The sequence below is a fragment of the Mustelus asterias genome, chromosome 9 (assembly GCF_964213995.1).
Source record: "Mustelus asterias chromosome 9, sMusAst1.hap1.1, whole genome shotgun sequence".
Taxonomy (NCBI): Eukaryota; Metazoa; Chordata; class Chondrichthyes; order Carcharhiniformes; family Triakidae; genus Mustelus; species Mustelus asterias.
In genome coordinates, this window is record NC_135809.1 from 108,107,148 (window position 1) to 108,132,354 (window position 25,207).

The following is a 25,207-nucleotide window of genomic DNA, read 5'->3' on the forward strand; positions in this document are numbered from 1 at the left end:
GCGGGGGGGGGGGGGGGGGGGGGGGGGGTGGAGGGGGTTGGGGTTTCCACTGCCACTCTGCATTGTGATCGATCGGGGCTCGAGGGAGGGCAGCGATTGGGGGGATTTGCCACTGCTTGCTGGGGTGGGGGAGTGAGGGGGGGGGGGGGGGGTCATCAATGCTGGAGGGGGGGGGGGTGGCAAAGGGGGGGCTGGCCTGGGAATGCCTGTGGGAGCCGCGATCGGGCCATGGGGAGAGCTGGGGGGGGGGGGGGGGGGAGAGAGAGGCAGCACTGTGAGGGTCCAGGGCTGGCCAGCGATTGAACTGGCCAGCAAACAGGGAGACTGACAGATTTGGGGCCACTGCGCATGCGCAGAGGTCTGGAACTGTCAGACTCCGGCGTGAATAGGCCCCGCCCCCTGAGCACTTAATGGTATTCACAATTGTGACCTCTGTATTGCACAGAGCGTGGAGATTCAGGTCAGAAGTTGAACTAAAAAAAACAGTCGTGATTTAAACTCGTTTTCTCGCCAATTCAGCACTTTTGTGAGAATCGCCCCCAAATTGTTGTAAAGATACTCTTCTGTGGCTAGTGTAATCATGGAGAAGCTTACGCAGTACTATCAAATCATATGGGGAAGGTGTGGCGGAGAAACACTGGTAGTCAATACAAAGCATTAATACTAAATGATGGTAGGGTTTTCTAGCTTGGTGCAGGGTGAGGCATTAGATTTATTATGGCCATATCCTTTGTGGGTATTCACAGTTATGACCAGCTCAGACAAGCAGAGCAGGCTGGAGATCTGGGGCAAGATTTTAACTCATTCAAAACCCATGCACTCTTAAAATTGGTCCCATTATCCATCAACACCTATTGGGCCACCTTTCCCTATTGTACTTGTTCCAATAGAGATTTCTTTGGCTGGAGCTGCTGGACACAGACTGATATTAATTTATTCCACCTTCTTCAGGTTTAAAATCTTGTACACTGAGTGTTTGTGCAGTGAATCATTGATATTAATTGAATAAATGTGCACTTCAATAGGCAAGTCATGGAACACTATCCAAATATTGTGGCTTACATGCAATGGCAAATACTATGTGGAAAATCACCACAATACCATGAATTCTGCCAAAGTTCGTAGCAAAGCTTAGCATTCAGCGTTTCTACGTTCTGTTCCACTGACACTTAAATATGGGATTTGTCATTGATTACCTCAGATGCCTGACTACAGATTCTCAAATATTAGTTGCCAATAATTCACTGTCAGCCTGGGAATTGACTATGTTCGCATTCACTGAAGTGTGTATTATTTGGTATGCCCTAAATTGTGTACCTGACAAGTTCTGGTATGCAATGTTTTGAACCCTGCGCTCAATTGCAGTGAAATTAGATTCAAAGAGTCACAAATCTCCCTCATCAAAAAGAAAACTGGCTGATAGGAATGTGATTAATGCCAAGCTGCCAATTGAGAAAAGTGAATCCGCCTTCAAACTTGCAATTGGTTTGTATATGGGGGAAAAGGAGGAAGCTGGTTTAAGCTTGGACCAACAAAATGTATTGCACTAAAAATCCAAAGAAAAATGTACAGATCAATGTTGAGAGCTATTCAGCAATGGTATGAGGGAAATATTCTGATAAAACAGAGCTGTCTATGACTGGAAGAGTTTGGTAAAGACATGTCTCTAGTTTATTCTACCTGCAAAGTCCTGGTCACTAACATCTAGAGATTTGTGCCAAAATTGGAAGAACTATTTCACAGGCTAGTTAAGTAACAACTGTCGAACACAGTCTTTCTTACAGAATAATACCTTTCCATGATTGTCCAAGATTCCTCCATCATTGGCACCCGGTATGAAACTTAAGCTCATGAATCAGCCATGTTGAGCAACTCTTGAGAAACACTGAGGAGTAGCAAGGGTACTGGATGGGGGAATTCAAAGTCCATCGCCAAGAGTGGTTTGGTAGCACTTCCACTGACCCCTTCAGTCCTGCCACATTCAGCAATGAATGGTGGTGTTTAATTGAACAACTAACATTGAATGATGATTATGCCTAGCACCTGGGTGCAAAAGGCAAAGATGAAGCATTTGCTACCATCTTCAACCAACAATTCCACGTGTAAAATTAATTTAATCTCCCCAGGATCTCCAAACTTGTCTTCAGCCAAGTCCATTTACTCCATGTGAGTAAATGGATTCCAAGCAGCGAAGAACATTGGAACAGAAAAGGCTATAGGTCCTGGCAAAAACCCCAGATGTAGCACTGAAGACTTGCACTCCAGAACTAATTTCACCTTGAGCCAAGCTGCTCCAATACAGCTACGTGACACTCAACTCATCAATTATCTGCTCACTCGTGCTCAGTTTGGGTTCCACCAAGGCTACCAAGCTGCAGACCTCCTTACAACCTTAATTGAAGCATGGACAAAAAAGCTGAATTCCAAACGTGAGGGTGAGTGACTGCCCTTGACATCAAGTCAGCATTAAAAAATGAAGTCAATGGAAATTAGGTGGAAAATTCACCACTAGCTGGAATCATTTCTAGCCAAAATTAAGTCAGTTGTGGTCATCTTAGCCTCAAGATACTGCTGCAGGAGTTCCCCAGGGCAGTGTTCTAGGCCAATCATCTTCAACTGCATTAACATTCCTTCCATTATTAGGGTCAATCACTGATGATTGCACAGCGTTCAATTTCATTTGCAACTACTTAGATAATGAAGCAACATTAGGGCTTGCATGCAGCAAGATCTCGACAACATTCATGTGTAACAAACAATATTTATGTCTCAGAAGTGCCAGACAATAAACAGCTGTCCTTCACATTCAATGGTGTTTTAACATTGAATCTCCCACCAACAATATCCTCAGGATTATCATCAATGAGAAACTTAACTGGGCTAGCACTATAGCGCCAAGAGCAAGTCAAAAACTGTGTAACTCATCTCCTGTACCCCAAAGTCTTTCCACTATTTAAAATGCACGAGTCAGGACTTGCACAGGTCATGATTGCAAACCCTTCACTTGCCTGGATGAGTTCAACTTCATAAACACTCAAGCAGCTCAATATTCTCCAGGCAAAAGCAATCTGCTTGAATGGTGTCCCATCTATCATGTTAAACATTCAATCTCTCCACTAGTGGCGCACCATAGCCACAAGAGCACACCAAGATGTACAGCTGCAACTCAGCAAGGTTTCTTCTGCAGAAGCTTCAAAACCCAGTAATTCTACACCTGGAATTGGTACCATGGGAACACCACCTCCTGCAAGTTTTCCTCTGAGATACACATCTTCCTAGCTTGGAAATATATCGTCATTCCTTTGTTGTCACTGGGTCAAAGTCCAGGAACATTCTACTTAGCAACTACCACCACCACCTTCTGAGGTGAAGTTAGGGGTGGGCAATAAATCCTGACATCCCCGCACCTTCTCCAAATAGTAAAAATCCTTGTTCAACTTTAAAATGCCTTATTCGGGGGAAGTTGCATAGTGAAATAATGAAAGATTCAGGCAATCTAACAATGTCTAGCTCACTTTGATTAAGGTCACATTATTCAGAAAAATAGGGAACCTATGCAACCCAAATAGTTATTTTGAAGGTACAAAATGTAATGCATGCATGTAAACCCATGAGGTTTTTCAATGACAGCAACAAATACATCTCTCCCCCTGGAAAACTCCAATTGCATACACAAAATACATAAAGTCTAAATTAGGAAAATAGTTTGTAAACTAAACTTCAGACTATGGATATAGAATATACTCAAGACATGAAGAGTCTGACAAATGAAGCCACATTTATACATAATTTAGGTGGCCGCCGTCAATTCCATTTTGCTAATGTTAAACAAATAGTTCAACCACTCTTTTTACTGAATTGAAAATGCACAAGTACCAAATGTGGCATAAATTAGGAAAAGAGTGAAAGAAGTGAATAAATTTCACCACTTTGTTCAATAGCCACATAGACTTTCAATACTTCTGATTGTGTGATAGACTATGTTCACAGATCTGATTTAGTTTTTTGATGAATGAAGTCACAAGATGATCCTTTCAATTCCAAGAATATTAGATTACATTCAACTCTTTCATTTTAAGAGAGAGAGAGTGTGTGTGTTTATCTTTCATTTTGATAGAAAAAGAGAGCGAACGAGAGAGAGAGAGAGGGAGAGTATGCATGTGTGCACATGTGTATATATAACCAGGCCTCAATGTGATAGGATTAATCATCAGTGCATAAAAATACATCAGAACAGATAAGTCAAAAGGATAAGGAAATCCATCACAGATGAATGTCTTAATTATCAGATTTATTTGCTTTTCATATAATAGCAAACTACATTTGATGTGAGAGTCAGTAGTTAAGTAACAAATAAATGGCATCTACATTTCACAACTATGTTGTACCATTTGCTATTGGCTACCATTAAATCCAGGTTACAAAGCACAGCCGTGTACAAATTGCATCCTATTTTTATAGTGCTTGTTTTGGTTAAAAAGTGCATATTTCTTTTGCACTGGTATACAGATCACACCTTTCTACTTAGACATAACAACTTGGCAATGTAGATGCAACTTGTACATGGAATTTTATGATATACAGTTTTGTTCTGGATATCCTGGCAGTAATTTTATACATGATCAAAATTCAGTTTAGCACAAATGCTGGTAAACCAGAAAATGTACATATAAAATCATTTGTTAAAAGTGCAAGCAATTAATTTACTATATTAAGGACACTTCTGCAAAACACATTCCAGCTAATGAAATTGTCTGTTTCACAATTAAGCTCCAAGTGGTTTTATGTATATATTAATTTTTGTTTGCCCCCCCCGTTCTTGACTTCTCCATATGTTAAATTAAGATTACTTCCAGAGATAGGCAGCGATTTTGTACCAAGTACCAACACTTGCTGAATTCTGTACGTTAAAACAAGCAACGCCCAAATGACAACTGAAAGCTTGTATTTAGAAATGCAACTGAAAATTATGAATTCAGACTCTTTTTAAATTTAAAATGTGATGGGACAACAGTATCTAGTAATTTAATCAAATCAGTGTGCTATGCTAAAGCAGTACAATTCTGCCAGGGTGCACATGGACCCTGGATATGATTAGAGACTAGTTTACCTATTGAAGAGGCCGGAAACATTCAGGAATGTAGTAAATTGGTAACATAAATCGCTGCCATTTATCTGTTCAACTTAAAGGTGAGTGAAAGTGACTTGAATTTTGAAATATTAGACCCCAAAAAGGGAACAGGGAGTAAGGACCTGAAATGGGTTGTAAGTACTACATTTCTATATGAGCACCACAAAGCATAGCTATGCAGAAACACAGTGAGGCCTGGTAATACACAAAAGACAAATGATCCTGTTAGATGTTACTGACAAGTAAGTAAAGGCCTTAATGATGAAAGCATGAGAAACGGGTAATAGCTTGCCAACAGTTGGGTAACTTGTGCATTGATTCAGATATAGAGGTTTTGCAAGGAAAAAAATCAAAAGGTACAGCGTACAATACAATTGATAATGCTACTGCAGCTCCTAAAGCTGCCCTCTAGGTTAATTGCCAACAAGTGGTTTAATTGCACTTGGTTAGTGACGGAGAGGGATCACCATTCACTTACAAGATTTCTTTCCTAAGGGGACAATACCTTGATCATACTGGCTGCAGCATTGCTGTTTAATGCCCTTCAGCATTCAGTACAGGAACATTGAGTCTTAACAACACCTACAGTTAAAAATTCAATTTCATCAATGGCAAGCAAACTGACAATCAATTCTTACAGGTTTCATCTATATTCATCGGCAACTGGAATTATTTAATTTACCTCATTAACTCTAAGAAGAAGAAAATAAAACATTTTAGCTGAAACATTCTGGACAATAGTACAGCACCAATATATATTTCCGAATTCAACTGAAATGGATCTTTATGGAGTACAAACGACATATTTGGCATTTTCAAGTTCTAGAAATCGTTTCCAAAAAATAATTTAATTCTTCAATTGAATTAAAAAGAGAATTTCTAGTCATTAAAACTGCTGCAGAAGGTTCCGAATGGCTCAAGCTGCTCCGTGCGTGAAATGGTTAACTAGGTGAGTTATAGTGAAAGCACGTTCTATTAACATTTTACATCCTTTCTCCAGTGGACTATTATTCCAAATCCAAAACCTTCTCATAAACACTCAAACCCTACTCAAACTTCACAGTCCTCATACCAACTTACCTGCAGTTATACCGGATAACCTCCCCACATTTGCTAGTCGATTAAAAATGAGCAGCGACTCATCTTATTATTAATTATGCAATAATGGCTATTACTTTGCATAATCCTTTCAGATCATATTGAACAGAATACTCATTTCAGGGTCATTTAGACGGACCCTTCTTGTGGAAGAAATACAGATCCTAGTTATCTCAGCTATCCCGTTTCTTATTTGCTACTATACTTTGTTGGAGAAGCTAACGTACTGAGCCAACATCAGCAGAGACGGGTCTGGAAGATGACCGGGATGAAGCAGAGTGTCGTTCTCCAAGACTCAGCGTTCTCTTCCGCTCACGGACCAGAGCCTTCTGATGCCTCTTCATACGTTCCAATTGTTCCTCTGCACTCATTCTACCTCTTTGGTGTTCGCCATAGAGACGCTCCAAGGCACTCTTTGGCCTTTCCTGTACCAACAACAACAACAACGTAGGGAAAGGGAGATGAAAAGTTATTTCATAGGAAGTTTACACATACCAAAATTTTTTAGCATTTACATTTGGCATTATGTGGGATTAGTTAAGTGTGGGATTTTTTAAAAAATTGATTAACTTTTTAAATCAACCTATCTTGGCAGATGTTACTTATTCTTTCCTCAAAAACTGGCTTCTCCAACCTCTTTTTGTTTTAATTTTTTTTTCCAATTTATTCGGGGAAATGGACATCATTTATTACCCATCCCTAGTTGCCTGAATATTGAGAGTCAACCACATTGCTGTGACTCTGGAGTCACATGTAGGACTGACCAGGTAAGGATGGCAGATTTCCTTTCCTGAAGGACATTAGTGAACCAGATGGATTTTTCCAACAATCGACAATGGTTTCATAGTCATCAGTAGATTCTTAATTGCAGATTTTTTTTATTGAATTCAAATTCTATCAGAGACCCAGGATAATGCTCCAGGTTCAAATCCCACCATGGCAGCTGGTGGAATTTGACTCCAATAAAACTGTTTAGTTTAAGTCTAATGATGACCATGACACCATTGTTGATTGTAATGCACTTTTGTCCACATCCATGGCAGAAAAAAGGGGTTGTTTCTGAAGGATAATTCTGAGGCTCAGAAAGTACATCAAGGGAAAAGTATATCCAAAATATTGCATTATGTTGTTCCAATAAATATATACAATTTTACATTATATCATGTTTAATTAATTAAAGCAAATCGGAAATGCTATCAATTCATCAAACGCTTTCAAAGAATCAGACTTAGAAACTGCGTCGGAATAGAACGCAGTTATGTTCCCTAATTAAGTGAGCTCAGTTGTACAGACCTGGCTACATTGGCTCCAACCTTTCCAGATTCTTTCCTTCCTATTACAGATTGCAGTGGGTCAGTGGCGACACGGTGGCACAGTGGTTAGCTGCTGCCTCACAGCGCCAGGGGCCCGGGCTCGATTCCCAGCTCGGGTCACTGTCTGTGTGGCGTTTGCACGTTCTCCCCTTGTCTGCGTGGATTTCCTTCGGGTGCTCCGGTTTCCTCCCACAGTCCAAAGATGTGCAGGTTAGGTACAGTGGCCATGCTAAATTCTCCCACAATGTACCTGGACAAGCGCCGGAGTGTGGCGACTAGGGGATTTTCACAGTAACTTCATTGCAGTGTGAATGTAAGCCTACTTGTGACTAATAAAAAGTAGCTATCTGATTCTATTCAAGGAGGAGGCCTTCTAGAACACGAACATAGAATCCTACAGTGCAGAAAGAGGCTATTCAGCTCAAGTCTGTATGGACCACAATCCCACCCAGGCCCCATCCCCATAACCCCATGCGTTTACCCTAGCTAGTCCCAGAGGGGCAATTTAGCATGGCCAATCCACCTAACCCATCCTTCTTCAGATTGCAGATACTATCTGGTGAAAATAGAGGGGGGGGGGGGCGGTGGTGCCGGGGGGGCAGTCAGACCACATTGCTTTAATACACAAAACTACTCCGAGTTTTGTTTTCAGTGTTATCTCAGTGGGTATATTTAATGCATTAGCTCCAATGCATTACAGGGGGAAAAAAAAAGTACCTCAACCCATATTCTTTACTGTGGGGCTACAATTTTCTTCTGCAACTCTCTCAATTCAACATCTGAAATTTCTAGCACCACCTGAGATATCTACGCACTTAGCAGTACCTCACCTTCGTGTTAAACAACTTAAAATGTTTTCCTCAAGCTTGGGAGTTGGAAATCCATAATTATACTGCAAAGTGCTTCAAGCTAATACTATACGAAAACTTCAAATGTCCACCATCGCTAACTGAAGGGAAAATTAACTTTCTGATTAAAGGAGAATTTTAGCGCAAGTCAAAAAGAAACATAGATTAAAAGACAGTTTTACCTTAGAGCCGGTTTCAGTGTGTTTCCGCCTAAGTGTGACATAAGACGCGATGGTCGATGACTGCTGCAGCCCTGAATTTGATGATGACAACCCTGAGAACATGAAAATGCAAATTACTCTTTTTTAAAAGGACTTTCTCCATACCTTCAGCTAAGTTTATGAGTAAATCAATAGCTGTACGAGGGTCCGCAGTATTATCCAACTAAAATGTTGCACCAGTGTTAAAAATTTGGCTTTAGTTCAGATTTAATTGTTCTGAATCACACAGATCTAAAAACACCCAGGTTCAAATGACAGTCTCAGCTGAGTTTGCCGATCTTAACAGGTAGGCACCCTCCAGTCAGCAACTCTCAAGTTAGGCAAGTTGAAAAGTGGCCGCGGTACCAATCCCGACACACCAACACGGCTGGGTGCCCGAGATGTGTGGGCATCAAGTGAGGACCAGTTAAGGCGCAGTTCTCGTGACCCCCTCAATCAGGTATTCCATTAACACTCAGTGCTTTCATTCTTAAAGCTTGCATGTGAATAATCACCACTTGAGTAAGGAGATAGCTTCTACCCGTGGGATCAAATGTTAATGAGTCAGTCCAGAGTTTCAAGTGACGAGGGGTACAGAAATTCAAAGTTACTTTGAAAAAGATTCTGGGTCGATTTCCACAACTCTGAGGGAAGAAACTTCCAATCGGGCCAGCAGAATGTCCAATGTGCACAGGCTGCAGGATGACAAACTTGCGTTCAAATAGCCTTCACTCTCAGATTTAAAAAAACCTTTTAATCTAAATTGCAATCTATAGCATGTTAAAATTCTTGCATATTGAATTCATTTTTCATAAGAATCCTGGTTACCTTGTTTCACATTTTAGGTACCATACTTCAGACATCACCTTTTGACCCAGCAAAGGCAATTCGACAGAGATCAGCTCATAACCGCTGTAATGTTTTCCAGTGAAATTCTCTCTGTTCATTTCCTGGGACCTGCCAGGCTTCATTTTGGGAACGGTAACATATTCTACTTCTGCCAGTGTCACCTTGAGAATCCAGGTGCTTGGAACTGCTTTTGTGACATAACCACTTGTGAACTTCCTGATTCTCTGCTGTCAGCCTCAGTGTAGAATGCATGCAGATATAAACCTGCACCTCATCATTGGTTGGTACTGCACCCCCACTACCAGAACTTTTAACATATTTTGACTCAGCTCTTTCCCAATACCTCAAGCTTGTTGTGGCAGTAATTAGCTGAGGAACGGAAAACAAGAATGTCCCAAGTCAGATCTCCAGTGCACGTAGAATTAGTTGATCTCAGCCATCTAGATACAAACTGTTTATTTGTTAGTGTTTTCCTGTACACATGTGCACACACAGACTGCATTTGGCAGTGGAGGCCACATATTAAACCAAACCCACGTAAGAAACCAAAGCCTTCAGGAGTGGAGCAGAAAAAGAAAACAAAGTTCTTGAACGCACTAACTGTCCTAACCTACCTTTACCCGGCAGTGTCTGCAAGCCACTGTCTAGTCCCAAGGCTCCAGCCGTGGTCCTGTTGAACCCGGTTCCCAATGACATGAGTTCGGGTTCACTCATATAGGTACGCAGTTCTGACTGAAACAACAAAATAAACATAACAATTAAGAATCCATCCATAGAGTTGTCCTAATGCCACTTCCAGTACAAGCTAGTCATACATGGTATTATAGTCAGTTGACAGATAGGACGGAATTTTATGGCCTCACTTGTCCCGAAAGCGTAAAATCTCACCAGAGGTCAACGGACATTTCCATTGACCTCCCCTTGCCTGCTCCGATTCTGTGGCGGGCAGGGCGGTAAAATTATGGCCACAATGTCCAAATGGTCCACTCTCTTTCACAACCTGCAATGGCATTTGACCAATCTGTAAAATTGATACGTCAGACAGTGTGGTAACTGAAGTGATCATGAATTAATATCCAATTAGTGGAGAAATTTCCGAGAGGTCATCTTGTATAGGAGTTGGTTACATGAATGGAAAAAACAAAATCTGGAATATTACTTTAAGTTGTGGGAGCAGTACAAGAGGACATTGAACCAAACTAGTAAAAGATAAATTTGGATGAATATCAGGAAATGACTTCCTAACAAAGCAGTGGAGGTGAAATGGCTGAGGCATTTAAGAAGCAGTTAGATGCTGGAATGGGAAGAGTTTAGGATCTCACCATTGCTCTTCCATTATTGCCTTGTGACGTACAATATTACACTTCCTTTGAATAAATTGAATTTCAATTTGCACTGCACTATATTTTGAAAATTCTGGGAGCCAGCACTTTGCAGTTGTAAAAAAGAATTACAACAATAATTTGGTGTAAAGATACCCATCAATCTGTCTTCACTATATGTGATCATATAATGCAAATGGCTATTTTCCCGCCATCAATAGAAAGTTATATTTCAATTGCTTACCTTGTAATCTCCATTCATATATTGTCCATACTCCCGGTCTCTCTTCCTTTCATCAGACTGGCGTTTCAGTCCCCGAACTGATGTGTGCCTGATGACTGTAGCATCTTTTGGAAGAGGTGGTACAGCTGGTGGCTGGTCATCAGGACTGTACATGTGGGGAAGAGGTGGTCGAGGAGGAGCTTGATCCTCCAGCTACATGAGATTTTTAATAGGATTAAAAGAGAGACATAATTAAGGTGATATCAGATTTGTACAAGACATTGGTGAGGCCACAACTGGAGCAGAGGTCATTGGACAACAGGAAGAATACTGCCTTTAAGAGGCACTGATATAAAATGATACCATGTCTTAGTAATCTAAGTTATGAGCAAGATTAGATAGCCAGAAAATTGAATTGGAGATAACAGTGGTTTTTAAAACTATGCATAATGCAGCTAAAATGGATTCAGACAAATTAAAAGGTTGAAAAATTAGAGGACATAATTAAGCAGGGAATTCAAGCAACAATACGCGCAGGGTAAAAGACATGGAATTGGACACAAAGAAAACCAACTGAAAGTCAGGATAAATGAATTGAAAAACTATATACATGTGTCACAAGTAGGCTTACATTAACACTGCAATGAAGTTACTGTGAAAAATTCCCTAGTCGCCACACTCTGGCACCTGTTCGGGTACACGGAGGGAGAATTTAGCATGGCCAATGCACCTAATCACCACATCTTTCAGACTGTGGGAGGAAACAGGAGGAAACTCACGCAGACACGGGGAGAATGTGCAGACTCTGCAAAGTTAGTGACCCAAGCTGGGCATTGAAACGGGTCCCTGGCGCTGTGAGGCAGCAGTGCTAACCACTGTGCATTTGAATATTACAAGGTTTTTAAGTGAGCCTTATGTTAGTATTCAATGTTACTTCAATATTAGTCCAAATTCCAGTCCTTACAGCTCATAAAGTTGTATATTTTAGGCATGATTCTTTCTTGCCCTGTCAATTTCATTGGCCCTGGAAGATTAATTCTGGTGTTGTGAGGCAGCAGAGCTAACCAGCGAGCTGGCCTGAATATCCAACATTAAGAGCATTCAAATGGTTATTGGATAAACATATGGATGATATTGGAATAGTGTAGATTAGAGGGGCTTTAGATTGGTTCCACTGGTCGGCGCAACATCGAGGGCCGAAGGGCCTGTACTGCGCTGTGATGTTCTATGTTCTATCCCTCAAGAAGGGAAGAATTGGAAGAAATGATGAGCAAATGAAGTGAAGATCTAGTCGGATTAAATGGCCATTTCAAGTTCCCAAAACTTGAATACGTGACAGATTGGTCAACATGGGTTTGAATTGATGGGAAAATCAACACTGCAAAGATTCATGCAGGAGTCTTGGCATGGTTGTGAAATGCCAAATTTCCTGGTCACTTCCTGCTTAATTTCCATCTGCGGAAAAAATTTCTCCTTACGTTTTTTTAGTGAAGAAATCTCAGTTATTCCATACCCAAAGGAGGTTTCGACGATGTTTAGACTATGACCATACCATGTTTGGAGAGACTTACCGCCTTTGGCTGTTGTCTGAACTGAGGCAGAGATTGAGGTTTGAACAGTGGCAGACTAACAGGCTGTTGCTGAGGTTGAAGTTGTGTTTCCACAGGCCCCGGAGAAGGCAGCACCGGACTGGCTGAGGGACTGAGTCGACTAATAGCTTTCCCCTCTCTCACTGTGAGTGTATTTATTACAGAAGGCACCATTGAGGAAGGCACTGAAGGCACGGTATTCCTTTCTGCACAGAACAAGCAATTACATTCTTAGTCTCAGTCAGGAAATTACATTCTTAATTGGCTTCTGTTTTTATTTAGCAGTGTTATTTTGGACCAATTCCTGACAATTTTAAACAAAAAACGATCATCAATAAATCTCCCCACGGGCTTTGTGGAATATGAACTCTACAATTGAGTAAGTGGAGGCTGCCTAATGGGAAGTGAGCAGCGGGAGCTTAAAAACCTGCTGCTTTAACCCAGACTATTATTGGAGGTCCCGGGGCACAGACTTGCTCACTGAGAGCCAAGGGTGTGGCTCTTCCTTTTGGTTTCTAATGAAAGGCTTTTGGGAATGGGAAACTGGCTTTGGCTGGATTACTGCAGTGCCACGGGATCTTCGACATCCACGCAAGCAGGCAGATGTGGCCTTGCTCTAACAAGGGGGGGGGAAAGGTGCTGGTGTGGTGGTGTTGTCACTGGACTAGAAATTCAGAGACCCAGAGTAATGCTGTAGGGACCCTGGTTCATTAAAGGTCTGGAATTAAAAGTCTGATTACTATGAAACTGTTATCAATCGTCATTACAACCCCATCTGCTTCACGAATGTCCTTTAGGGAAGGACATCTGCCATCTTTACCTGCTCTGGCCTACATGTGACCCAGATCCACAACAATATGGTTGTCCTTTAAATACTCTCTGAAGTGGCCAAGCAAGCCACTCAGTTGTTGTAACAGCAAGATGGTAAGAGACAAATAAAAGAAAACGTGACTGGGCGACCGGTCGGTCTGGGTGCTTAAAATAGTTACTCTGGAGTTAGAAGTGCTTTTTTTTCTCGCTTCTGACCCTTTCAGAATAAATATGAGGGTTAAACTGGCAGAACCATCTGAAGTTAGTGATTTAAGTTCCCAGTCCAGCACAGTTGTTCAGAGGAATTAGTCCTTCTGGACAATTGCCAGGTAAACCCTTGTGTGAGAACTTCCAAGAGGGATTCCCCATCTTTGGGGTACCTCCAACTCAAACGCTGGGGAGCCAGGCAGTTCTGGCTCAATGGACATTGCTTTGAGGTACATTGTTTGAATTCAATGACATTGCTATGCAGGGAAGCAAAGCAAACATTTCTGCAGAACAAGATCCCACCAACTAAGTTTAACATTTATCGATCAATGTCACAAGTAGGCTTACATTAACACTGCAATGAAGTTACTGTGAAAATCACACACACACTTCTAAACTTGTGCTCACCTGGATTTTGAATGGATTCAATAATCATTCTATACTTGTTCTTGTTCACACTGAGGCCTCCCATAACATCCTCTATCCTCCACAGATCCTTTCTTATTTGTTCTTGATCCTGAGTATAGAAAATAAGTCATCAGCTTACAGATTCCAGTTAGACAAAACAATCTCCGGTTCGGAATCTGAAATAAAAACAGCAAGTGCAAGAAAAACTCAGGAAGTCTGGCAGCATCTGCAGAGAGAGAAACGGAGTTAATGGATGGGATTTTCCTGGCCCTTCCCTTAGCAGGATCTTCCAGTTCCACTGAAGGTGAATGGCTGGCAGTTGCACCGCAGTGAGCCAGAAAATCCCGGCCAATGTTCTTAGGCGATTATGAAGTTCATCTTCGGAACTGAAGGGAGGTAAAAACGTGATGGAGTTTACGTTGCCGAAAGGGGGGGAAAGAGAAAAAAAGGGGAGGTCTGGAAATGGGCATAGGGCAGGAGAGATTAAATAATGCGTTATGCATCTTGGGACATGCCCTTTAAGAGAACAAGATAGGTTATCCAGTATTCAAGTCCCACCTTGGATGGAGCTTGCCTGGGCAGTCGGGTGCTAACTGTCCTAGGGGAAAGACATGTAATAAACGCTGCGATTAATTTATTACAACTGACCTCGTAGTCCTTATTAGTCTTCAATATCAGACCTTCAAATATAAGACATAGTTGTCACGGAACAAAAGGCAGCGGAAGTGGCAATGGTTGTAGTAAAGAAACAAAGCATTGCTCAAGAGTAGGTGCTCGTGGTAGAATAACGAACAGTGAAATGAAAGCTAATGAAAGCGAAGGTGGAGGGCTGTTGTAGACTGCAAAGAGACATAGATAGGATGCAAAGCTGGGCTGAAAAATGGCAGATGGAGTTTGACCCTGATAAATGTGAGGTGATTCATTTTGGTAGGACAAATTTAAATGTGGATTACAGGGTCAAAGGTACGGTTCTGAAGACTGTGGAGGAACAGAGAGATCTTGGGGTCCATATCCACAGATCTCTGAAGGTTGCCACTCAAGTGGATAGAGCTGTGAAGAAGGCCTATAGTGTGTTAGCTTTCATTAACAGGGGGTTGGAGTTTAAGAGCTGTGGGGTTATGCTGCAACTGTACTGGACCTTGGTGAGACCACTTTTGGAATATTGTGTGCAGTTCTGGTCACCTCACTATAAGGAGGATGTGGAAGCGCTGGAAAGAGTGCAAAGGAGATTTACCAGGATGCTGCCTGGTTTGGAGGGTAGGTCATATGAGGAAAGGTTGAGGGAGCTAGGGCTGTTCTCTCTGGAGCGGAGGAGGTTGAGGGGAGACTTAATAGAAGTTTATAAAATGATGAAGGGGATAGATAGAATGAATGTTCAAAGACTATTTCCTCGGGTGGATGGAGCTATTACAAGGGGGCATAACTATAGGGTTCATGGTGGGAGATATAGGAAGGATGTCCGAGGTAGGTTCTTTATGCAGAGAGTGGTTGGGGTGTGGAATGGACTGCCTGCAGTGATAGTGGAGTCAGACACTTTAGGAACATTTAAGCGGTTATTGGATAGGCACATGGAGCACACCAGGATGATAGGGAGTGGGATAGCTTGATCTTGGTTTCAGGTAAAGCACTGCACAACATCGTGGGCCGAAGGGCCTGTTCTGTGCTGTACTGTTCTATGTTTCTATGAAGACACGAAAACAAGATGCAGGATGGGATTTTCCAGCTGCGCTCACCCCAAGACTGGAAAATCCCGCCCAAGGTCAACAGACCTTTGGCACGGTCCCCGTTCCGCCAACTAAGATTCCCATGGCTGATGGGAAGGGAAAATTCCCACGCAGACTGGGCCTTTGGCAAAAAAAATCTAAATGGAGGACAGGATTCACAGCTGAACTTGCTCAGTTCAGAAGGTTGTAAAGTGTCTGATCGGGTGATGGAGTGCTGTTCCGCAATCTTCACTGGAGCACTGCAACAGGCTGAGGGCAGAAAGGTGAGCTTCAGAGAAAGATTTGATTTGATTTATTATGGTCACATGTATTAACATAGAGTGAAAAGTATTGCTTCTTGCGCGTTATACAGACAGAGCATACCATTCATAGAGAAGGAAACAAGAGAGTGCAGAATGTGGTGTTACAGTCATAGCTAGGGTGTAGAGAAAGATCAACTTAATGCGAGGTAGGTCCATTCAAAAGTCTGACGGCAGCAGGGAAGAAGCTGTTCTTGAGTCGGTTAGTACGTGTCCTTAGACTTTTGTAACTTTTTCCTGATGGAAGAAGTTGGAAGAGAGTATGTTTGGGGTGCGTGGGGTCCTTAATTATGCTGGCAGCTTTGCCAAGGCAGCAGGAAGTGTAGACAGAGTTAATGGATGGGAAGCTGGTTTGAGGGTGGATTGGGCTACATTCACGACCTTTTGTAGTTTCTTGCGGTCTTGGGCAGAGCAGAAGCCATACCAAGCTGTGATACAACCAGAAAGAATGCTTTCTATGGTGCAGAAAGGTGGTGAGTTATAATGGCGAGTGACCAGATGTTCAGAATCGTGCTGATGGATCGCGTGGAGATGTTCCACAAAATGGCCTCCCAGTCCACGTTTGGTCTCCCCAATCTATAGCAGACCGCATTGTGTGCAGTGAATACAGAATGCTGACTTGAAAGGAATGTAAGTAAACCACTGCTTCACCTGTAATATTAAGTTCAGAAGGCAAAAGTCAAAGGTCAGTGGGACAGATTGAAAATGCTGAAGAAAATATCAGTATTGTACAAAGTGAGGGAAAAAAGAGAGTTAATAAGCCAGGGGCCTCAGAATAAATGTTGAAGAAAATGGAGGAGAAGAAAGTGGAAGAATCAAAATGCTAATGAAGGTAAATGGATATACAGAAAACTAAACAATGAGGCTGGCCAGGCGAGAGAGAGAGAGAGAGAGTGGGGAGAGCAGGGCAGAGAACTGGAAGAATGATAAAATAAAAACAACATGGGCACTCTCTATGAGGAAATAAAGGAACTACTGTAGTAAAGAGAGGTAGGCGAGTGCAAAGAAAAGCTGATCACTAAGATGGCACACTGCTTATGGAACCTGAGGAAGTAGAATTATAAAATCATAGAATCCCTACAGTGCAGAAAGAGGCTGTTCGGCCCATCGAGACTGCACCGACAACAATCCCACCCAGGCCCTATCCCCAAAACCCCATGTATTTACCCTGCTAATCTCCCTGACACTAAGGAGCAATTTAGCATGGCCAATCAACCTATCCCGCATATGTTTGGATTGTGGGAGGAAACCGGAGCACCCGGAGGAAACCCACGCAGACACAGGGAGAAAGTGCAAACTCCACACACTCACCCGAGGCAGGAATGGAACCTGGGTTCCTGGCACTGAGGGCTAATCACTGTGCCGCCGAGCCACCAAGTAGCAAGAGTACATTAAAGACCTGTATGACGAATATGGCCAGCCAACTGAATTAGAACGAGAGAAAGATGACAACATTTGCCAGGATGATTTAAGACCTGATCTTCTGGTGTGTGAAACATTTGGAGCTATAAAAGAAGTGAAACTAGGAAAAGCAGAAGGAAGTGATTGAACCTCTGCAGAAATGTTAAAAGGACTTAGACAAAAGGCAACAAGAGAATTGCATAAGATGATGTACTTGGAGGGAGCATGGTCAGAAGACATTTTCAGGAGCATAACATTCGCATTGGAGAAGACAACAAATATCATGAAATCTCATGAACACTGTATCTTAACTTCGATTATACATGCATCCAAGGCAATATTAAAGATATTAGGGCAGAACACAAAAAGCCTAGCCAAGGAACATCTCAAAGGAAGAAAGGGAGGAGCGGGGAATATGAGGGCATTCCAGAGCTTATAGCCCCAAGAGTTGAAAGCACACCAACCAATGGAGGGTTGATTAAAAACAGGGATGTGCAACAGGCCAGAATTGGAGAGGGTTATAGAAATGCTAGAAAATAGGGAGGGGCTAAAGCATATTTAAAAGCAAGAATGAGAATTTAAAAATTGTTGTTTGATCAGGACCAATGTGGGTTAGCAAGCACAGAGTAACGAGGGAACAGAACTTGGTGCGAGTTAGGTTACAGGCAGCAGAGTTTTAGATGAACTTAAATTTATAGCCAGCCAGGAATGCATTGGATTAATCAAATCTAGGGTAAACAGAGGCATGAAGGCGAGTTTCAGCTGTGGAACTGTACCCAGCAGTATGTCAACAGCTTCAAATTGGGCTAAAAATGGTAGAGAAAAGGAAGGAGGGAAAATGTTTTTTAAAATACATAGACTTAAAAAAAAAAGTGCTGATATCAGAATGTAGAACTAACAAGCAAAATCATTAACCCACACAACCTTTAATTTTAGTTGATATTTTTTGATGAATTTTGCCCTCCCCACGGTTGTACCCATTCTGTACCTGACATTTCAATGTCAAGCTCCTGAAAATCAGCAAAAGCAAAGGTCAAATTTCAGGATGCTTCTGCTCTGCTCTAATGCGGTGCCTTAATGGCAATGCCCAAACAGTATTTCCCATTCCAGTAATCGGAGTGTATCCACTTTCCTACAGGTTGGGGAAGGTCTCAATTAGACTGCACTTAGGAGCCCAAAGGAAGCATCCTCTGACTTTTATTCTAACTTTTTGCTCCGTATCATCCCCTCCACCCTCCCCCACACTACCCCATCACCCTCCCTGATACCATCCCACCCCCTCCCCTTTCCTCCCCATACCACCCCTCTCTGCCCCCATACTACCTCTCCATCCTCCCCCTTTCCACCCCCTCTCATGCCCCATACCACCCCCTCCTGCCACCCCCATACCACCCCCACACTACCCCTCCACCCTCTTCTCCCCATACTGCCCCGTCTCATTCCCCACACCATCTTCTTTCCACTCTCAATCACGTGTGGAGATCTCTTAGCTCTCAAAACCACGTGTGAAGCCCACACATGGAAAATAAGTGGAGTTGGGCGCAATGGGAAAAGAAACGAACATCCCACATATAGCTGCAGATTGAGTAAGATTCTGCAGCTTTCGTGCTTGGCTGGAAAATGTATCTGATTATTTGCTAGTCTAACTCATTCTTTCCCAAGAACTCAAAGCCTTTGAATTTCTAACTTCCACCTACAGACTATGTGCTTTCAAAAATAAAACATGGCATTTCCTCATCACTTATTCCTGAAGTTATCAAATCATTACCCTACTTTTTGCAAGCCCAAGTGGCTCTTAGCTCTTTGCTGATTATTTCAATAGAATACAACTCCCACACAATGAGCTTACCTGCGGGCTTGATGCTGTTTTCATGTGTTCCAGGATTGTCTCCTTGAGCTGATTCACATCATTTTCTGTCTGCTCATATTCTTTCCATGCGTTCTCCAACTCCTACAGAGAAATGATAGAGGAGTTTGTTTAATTCTACAGTGTAATTGAAAGAAAAAAACAAACACTCCAATTGATTTAAAGTGGGTGGACAACAGTTAAAACATTTTATTGTTCTCTCTCTTGGACTGTGTTATTGACTCATCATCCCACAGGGCATTGTTAATGCAAGATATAGCCAGAACTACAATCCACTTGTCCTATCCCAGAGCTCAAAAGACAGCACAGATTACAACAACCACAGCTGTTTCTGTTCCCTATTGATCCATTTCCGTACAGAGTCTGACTACATTATTTGAATGACCTTCCTCAATATTACCGGCAAAGGAAGAGTACAGAAATCGTTTTTAAAATGCCCCCCAAAAAAATCATGCCTGGACCTTCAATTCCGGCCTCGGGTCACTGTCTGTGTGGAGTATGCACGTTCTCCCCGTGTCTGCATGGTTTTCCTCCAGTTTTCTCCCAACTCTAAAGATATACGGGTTAGGGTGATCGAAAATGGTAAATTGCCCCTTAGCGTCAGGGGGATTAGCAGGATAAATACGTGGGGTTGCGGGAATAGGGCCTGGGTGGGATTGTGGTCAGTGCAGGCTTGATGGGCTGAATGGCCTCCTTCTGCACTGTAGCGGTTCTATGACTTGAACGATCCCAATCAACATACTGATGACTGAATTATGGAGGGGGAGGGGATAATCACAGCTCCGATCTTGTGCTCAATGTCGACACTTATACTCTCAGAATTAGAAAAATAAACTAATTTCTCCTCCTGTGCTTCAGGTAAGAAAACATGACCATTTAAATAAAAGGACTCCAAACATTTGATCTCAAATGGAGTTTGTCAGTTCCCCAAGGACGATGCTCAGAAACACCCCGAACATTGGTGTGACTGAAGTCCAGAGTCATGGCACAGACCAGAGAATACACTAGGTACTTAATTCCAGCTCCTTTTTAAAAGGGCTTATCATCTCAGCTTCAAGTGCTTGACCTTGTCATCCGATCCATATATTCACGAACACAGGGATTCTTCTAGCTCCAGCCTTGCATTAATTTCCCAAGAAGAGTTCAAACATTAATTCAAAAGACAAGCAAAAAGTTCTACCTGGACAGTTTGCTAATCCGTACCATAAATCTTTCAAGATTTCCAATTCAATAAAAATGTGGCTAATGGTATGAGCTTGGCCTTGGAGAATCACTACTGTCCAAACATTTTTCATATAATTTAACCCATAAAATGCTTAACTTGTGACAGATTATAATTGAAGGCGGTGTGTAATATGTCATTGCACATAGCACACGATGTGTTGCCTCACTAGTGCCAGGGAAAAGGACATCAGAGAAAGGGTGCCTAATATTCTGCAGAGGGAAGAGGGCAAGCCAGACGCTGTGTTACATCTTAGGATCAATGACAGGGAGAGCACAGGTACTGAAGTCCTACAGTCAGATTTTCTGGAACGAGGGAGGGAGTTCAAAAGTAAGGCATCAAAGGTAGTGATGATGAGGACGGCGTCCTTGAGTTCGGAGACAATGATAGATGTGCAAGCCCATCAGCGATGAAGATGGAGATGGTTATGTAGTCCAAGTCTGGATGCATGCACAGGGTCAGAAACATTTGAGACATTGCAACTTCTTGAGACAAGAACAGTTGGACATTGTTCAGGGACAGCAATAAGACACTGGCATCAATCCTTTTCAAAAGTGACAGAAGCTCTATGGACCAAGGCTCCCCAGCGAGGTTCTTCTCATGCTGATTCTTCCAGCTCATTAGATTTTCTGCCACACCACTTCAGGTTTCCTTCAAGCCATACCTTTGTGGCGCTTGTGCAGCCAACCTTGGTTTCTTTTGTGACATGCTAGCTCTCCTACAGCAGCTGTTTCACAAGTAATGGTTCGCAATTCGAATTACATGCCCTACCCAGCACAGTTGCGCTCTCAGGAGCATTGCCTCAATACTTGTTTTCTGGGCTCAGTCTAAGATTTTGAGATTTGCATTTGGTCTTGCCAGTAGAACATAGAACATTACATCGCAGTACAGGCCCTTCGGCCCTCGATGTTGCGCCGACCAGTGAAACCAATCTAAAGCCCCTCTAATCTACACTATTCCAATAGCATCCATATGTTTATCCAATAACAACTTGCATGCTCTTAATGTTGATGAGGTATTAAGGATAGAGCAAAGCGTACGTGTGTGAAATTGTTCCAACTGTCTTGTGTGTTTGTCGCATAAAGTCCAAGACGCTCAGCCATTGAGGACAGAAATAACAACAAAGACTTTGTACATCTTTGATCTTCATGGTACAATGGTTTACTACCCTGGTGCGAAGTCTTCTGAATGCCTGGCTCACTTTGTTGATACTAGCTGATATCCAATTATCAAGCAAACCATTATTGGAGATAATGGTTTCAATTTCTGGATTACTGCCAGTGCTACACGCTAGTGAGAGCATAGAGAATGGAAGATATGGAGAATCAATGTGTGACTTGAGGCATGGTGCAGGATTAGTGAAGGGCTTTAGGTCTTTCTGGCATCAGGACTAGTTCTGGGACCAAAGGGGATCGCTTCATCAGGACTGGGACCAACATCATTGGTGGGAGGTTCACTAATGTGACTGGAGAGAGTTTAGCTCTAGCTCGGGCAATGAGTACTTTGTACTGGTGTTTATTAAGGAAAAGGGTGCTGAAAAACTATTGATAGAAATGGAGATGGTGGAAGTAATGGATGAGATGAAAATTGAGAGACAGGAAGTATTGGAATGGCTGCCTTTCCTTCAGGTAGATAAGTCACTTGTTGCTAAACGAAGAGGCGATGGAGATAGAAGAGGAGCTTGCTATCATCTTCAATCTTCCATAGATATGAGGAAGGCATCAGGGCATTGGAGGGGGCAAATGTGACAGTTATTCAAGGGTGTAAGACAGTCCGAGTCACTACAGGCCATTGTGTTTCACATCGGTGATGGGGAAGGTTTCGAAACAATAATCAGGGAAAATTCAACAGGCACTTTATGGGGTTGGAATTGAATAGGAATAGCCAGCATGGATTTATAAAAATCAAGTTGTGCTCAACTAATTTAACTGAATTTTTCATTGAAGTAACAGAGAAGATTGTTGAAAGGAATGCAGTAGATGTTGTCCAATGGGTTCTAAGAAAGCATGTGACAAAGTACCACAAAGTTGGAGAACAAAATTGAGATTTATGTAATAGGAAGGTCAGTGTCAACTTGGTAAACGATTACCTTTCATTCTCCAGACTCAAAAAAGAGTGGCATTTCCCAAAGGACAATGCTAGGTCCACAACATTTCTGATATATATACAAGTCACTTGGATATTGGAATACGAAGCAAAATGTACACGTTGCTGATGATAGCAATGTTGGAAGAAGGCTAGTAAGAAGTCTCACAACACCAGGTTAAAGTCCAACAGGTTTATTTGGTAAAGAATGCTAAACAGTGAGGATGATACAAATTGATTGCAACAGGTCTGGATAGGTCAGCAGAATAGGCAAGTGTGAGGTGGTGCATTCTGGTGGCAGGGATGAGGAAAGGCAATATCAACTTAATCAGTTCTAAAGTGTATGTAGGGATTGGGGTTAGTTTCATATGCATAGATCTCTGAAGGTGCCAGGGTGTGTGGTGAGAATAGTTAGCAATACATGTGGGATCTCATGCTTCATAAATAAAACGTATTGCATGCAGAAACTCAGTAAGTTATACTGAAACTTCAAAGTTCTGGTTAGGCCGTGACAAAAGTATTGTGTCTAGTTTTGCTCACCACAGTTTAGGAAGAATGTGAAGGTCCTTGGGTGGACGCAGAGGAGATTTACCAGAATGGTTTCGGGGTGAAGAATTGAGGCAACAAAGTTAGGTTGAGAAAGCTGGGATTGTTCGCCTTGGAGCAAAGGGGATTGACAGGAGATTTGATACAAGTGTATAATATCGTGACAGGCTTGGAAGAAGTAGACAAGGAAATCCTATTCCCATCAGCTGATGCTACAAGGACTAAGGGACACAGATTTAAGGTTTTGGTCAAGAGATACTGGGGGGACACAATGAAGAGCTTTTTACGCTGTTGCTCGCTGCCAATAAGCATGGTGCATATAGACACGGTCGATGATTTCAAAACTAAATGGAATGGAAAGTTGAAGGAAATACACTTGTAGGGCTGCAGGGCTGTAGTAGGGGAATGGAATTGAATGAATTGTCATACAGAGAGCTCGCACTGACCTGAAGAGCCAAATGGCCTCCTTCTGTGCTGAAATTACTCTGTCACTTCAATAACCAAACATCACTATTGGAATAAAATTACTCCAAAAGTTTTACCTCAAAAGGAAGAGAGAGCTTCATTTCCCCAAAAAGTGATACATAACTGTGGCAACACTCCAAATACTCCCTCCCACAGCAGTAACATTGATAGCACTCAGAGTACCTACTTAAGCTGCGGCAGCGACACTGATGTTTCTGACCTGTTGGCTGCAACAAGGGCTAGATTTTGTTACATTGCGCTCTGATCAGCAACTTTGCTCTCATTGTCATTTTTATGCATAGGACAGCAGACAGAAACATTCATTTTCTCATCTTAAAAAAAAGAGATTCTATATAAAGTTTTCAGATTTCCCATAGTATCTGGTTGTTTGTTTGAGCACCTTTAAAAACGTGGCTCCTCACCAGACTCAAGTTATACTAGTCAGTGGAAAATTAAATTGATACAAAACAGCCTTGAGGCTTTGCTGCACTTGTGTTTCAGACAATGAACCCATAATAGAATAGAATCTCGACAGTACAGAAGAAAGCCATTCAGCCCATTGAGTCTGTACCGGCCGCAATCCCACCCAGGCCCTATTCCCATACCCCCACACATTTACCCTGCTAATCCCCCTGACACTAGGGGCAATTTAGCATGGCTAATCAACCCAACCTGCACATCTTTGGACTGTGGGAGGAAATCGGAGCACCCAGAGGAAACCCGCGCAGATACAAGGAGAATGTGCAAACTCCGCACAGACGGTGACCCGAGGCCGGAATTGAACATGGGAACCTGGCACTGTGAGGCAGCAATGCTAACCACTGTGCCACCTTTCAATCAACTGATTATTGAGAATAACTGATATTTTGTGAATAGTCTTTTTCACAGACGATACAAGCTATAATAACTGGTTAAATGGCTTGATGTGAAGTATGCAGGAAGCACTTACTGTGCAGACTTTTGAAATCTCAGCTCTGATTTGAACAAGGTCCTCTTGTAGAAGTCGCTGTTGATAGGCTATCTTCTCAGTATGGGTTGGCTGTCCTCTGTATTGATCTAGTTGCCTGTGCGTTACGTCCAATACAGATTCAAGCTTGTCCTGAAGCGACATGATAAATTAGAACTCGTCGCCAAACTCAAATGAAATGAAGTTTGCAGATATCACTAACACCCCTGTGTACAAGGTTTCCCTTTAAGCTACATCAGTGAATGGACATTTTAGAGGGAAATGTGGAGAGGTGCAACTATTGATCCACTGATGGAGCCCAAAGGGAAGGACGCTGGCACTCAGGAGATGGAAGTGTCGGCAAGACAAGAGGTGGAGTTGCTGCTCATAAAGATGCAGTGACAGGAGCTACGACAGGCCTTTAGAGAATGCAGAGTGACATATAGGATAGCTGTGGACTCGATCAAATGAGGCTCAAGCCTGGAATGGTGGTATGGGAGTAGGAAGACAAAGGGCTGTGGAGAGAATAAAGTACCGGAGAAATGAAAGATTGCACGACTGAGTGAGAAAAGGAGCGAGATATCAGAGTGCCAAATAAAATTACTGCACAGCTTCCTTTTTCAAAATAGCTCCACAGAACCTAACACTGCAACA

At 42.4% G+C, this 25,207-nt stretch overlaps 1 protein-coding gene across 2 annotated transcripts in view; it reads right to left on the reverse strand.

Annotated features, from left to right (window-relative positions):
* plekha7b (pleckstrin homology domain containing, family A member 7b) overlaps window positions 1-25,207 on the reverse strand; it is a 467,762-nt gene that overhangs the window by 38,647 nt on the left and 403,908 nt on the right. For both annotated transcript variants that reach the window (XM_078220764.1, XM_078220762.1), the window contains exons 16-23: window positions 24,557-24,706; window positions 19,272-19,373; window positions 13,999-14,107; window positions 12,556-12,779; window positions 11,006-11,197; window positions 10,054-10,171; window positions 8,573-8,664; window positions 6,457-6,654 (exon numbers count right to left, since the gene is read on the reverse strand). In XM_078220764.1, the coding sequence (XP_078076890.1) occupies window positions 6,457-6,654; window positions 8,573-8,664; window positions 10,054-10,171; window positions 11,006-11,197; window positions 12,556-12,779; window positions 13,999-14,107; window positions 19,272-19,373; window positions 24,557-24,706 (1,185 nt within the window). The remainder of the gene's footprint in view (window positions 1-6,456; window positions 6,655-8,572; window positions 8,665-10,053; window positions 10,172-11,005; window positions 11,198-12,555; window positions 12,780-13,998; window positions 14,108-19,271; window positions 19,374-24,556; window positions 24,707-25,207) is intronic.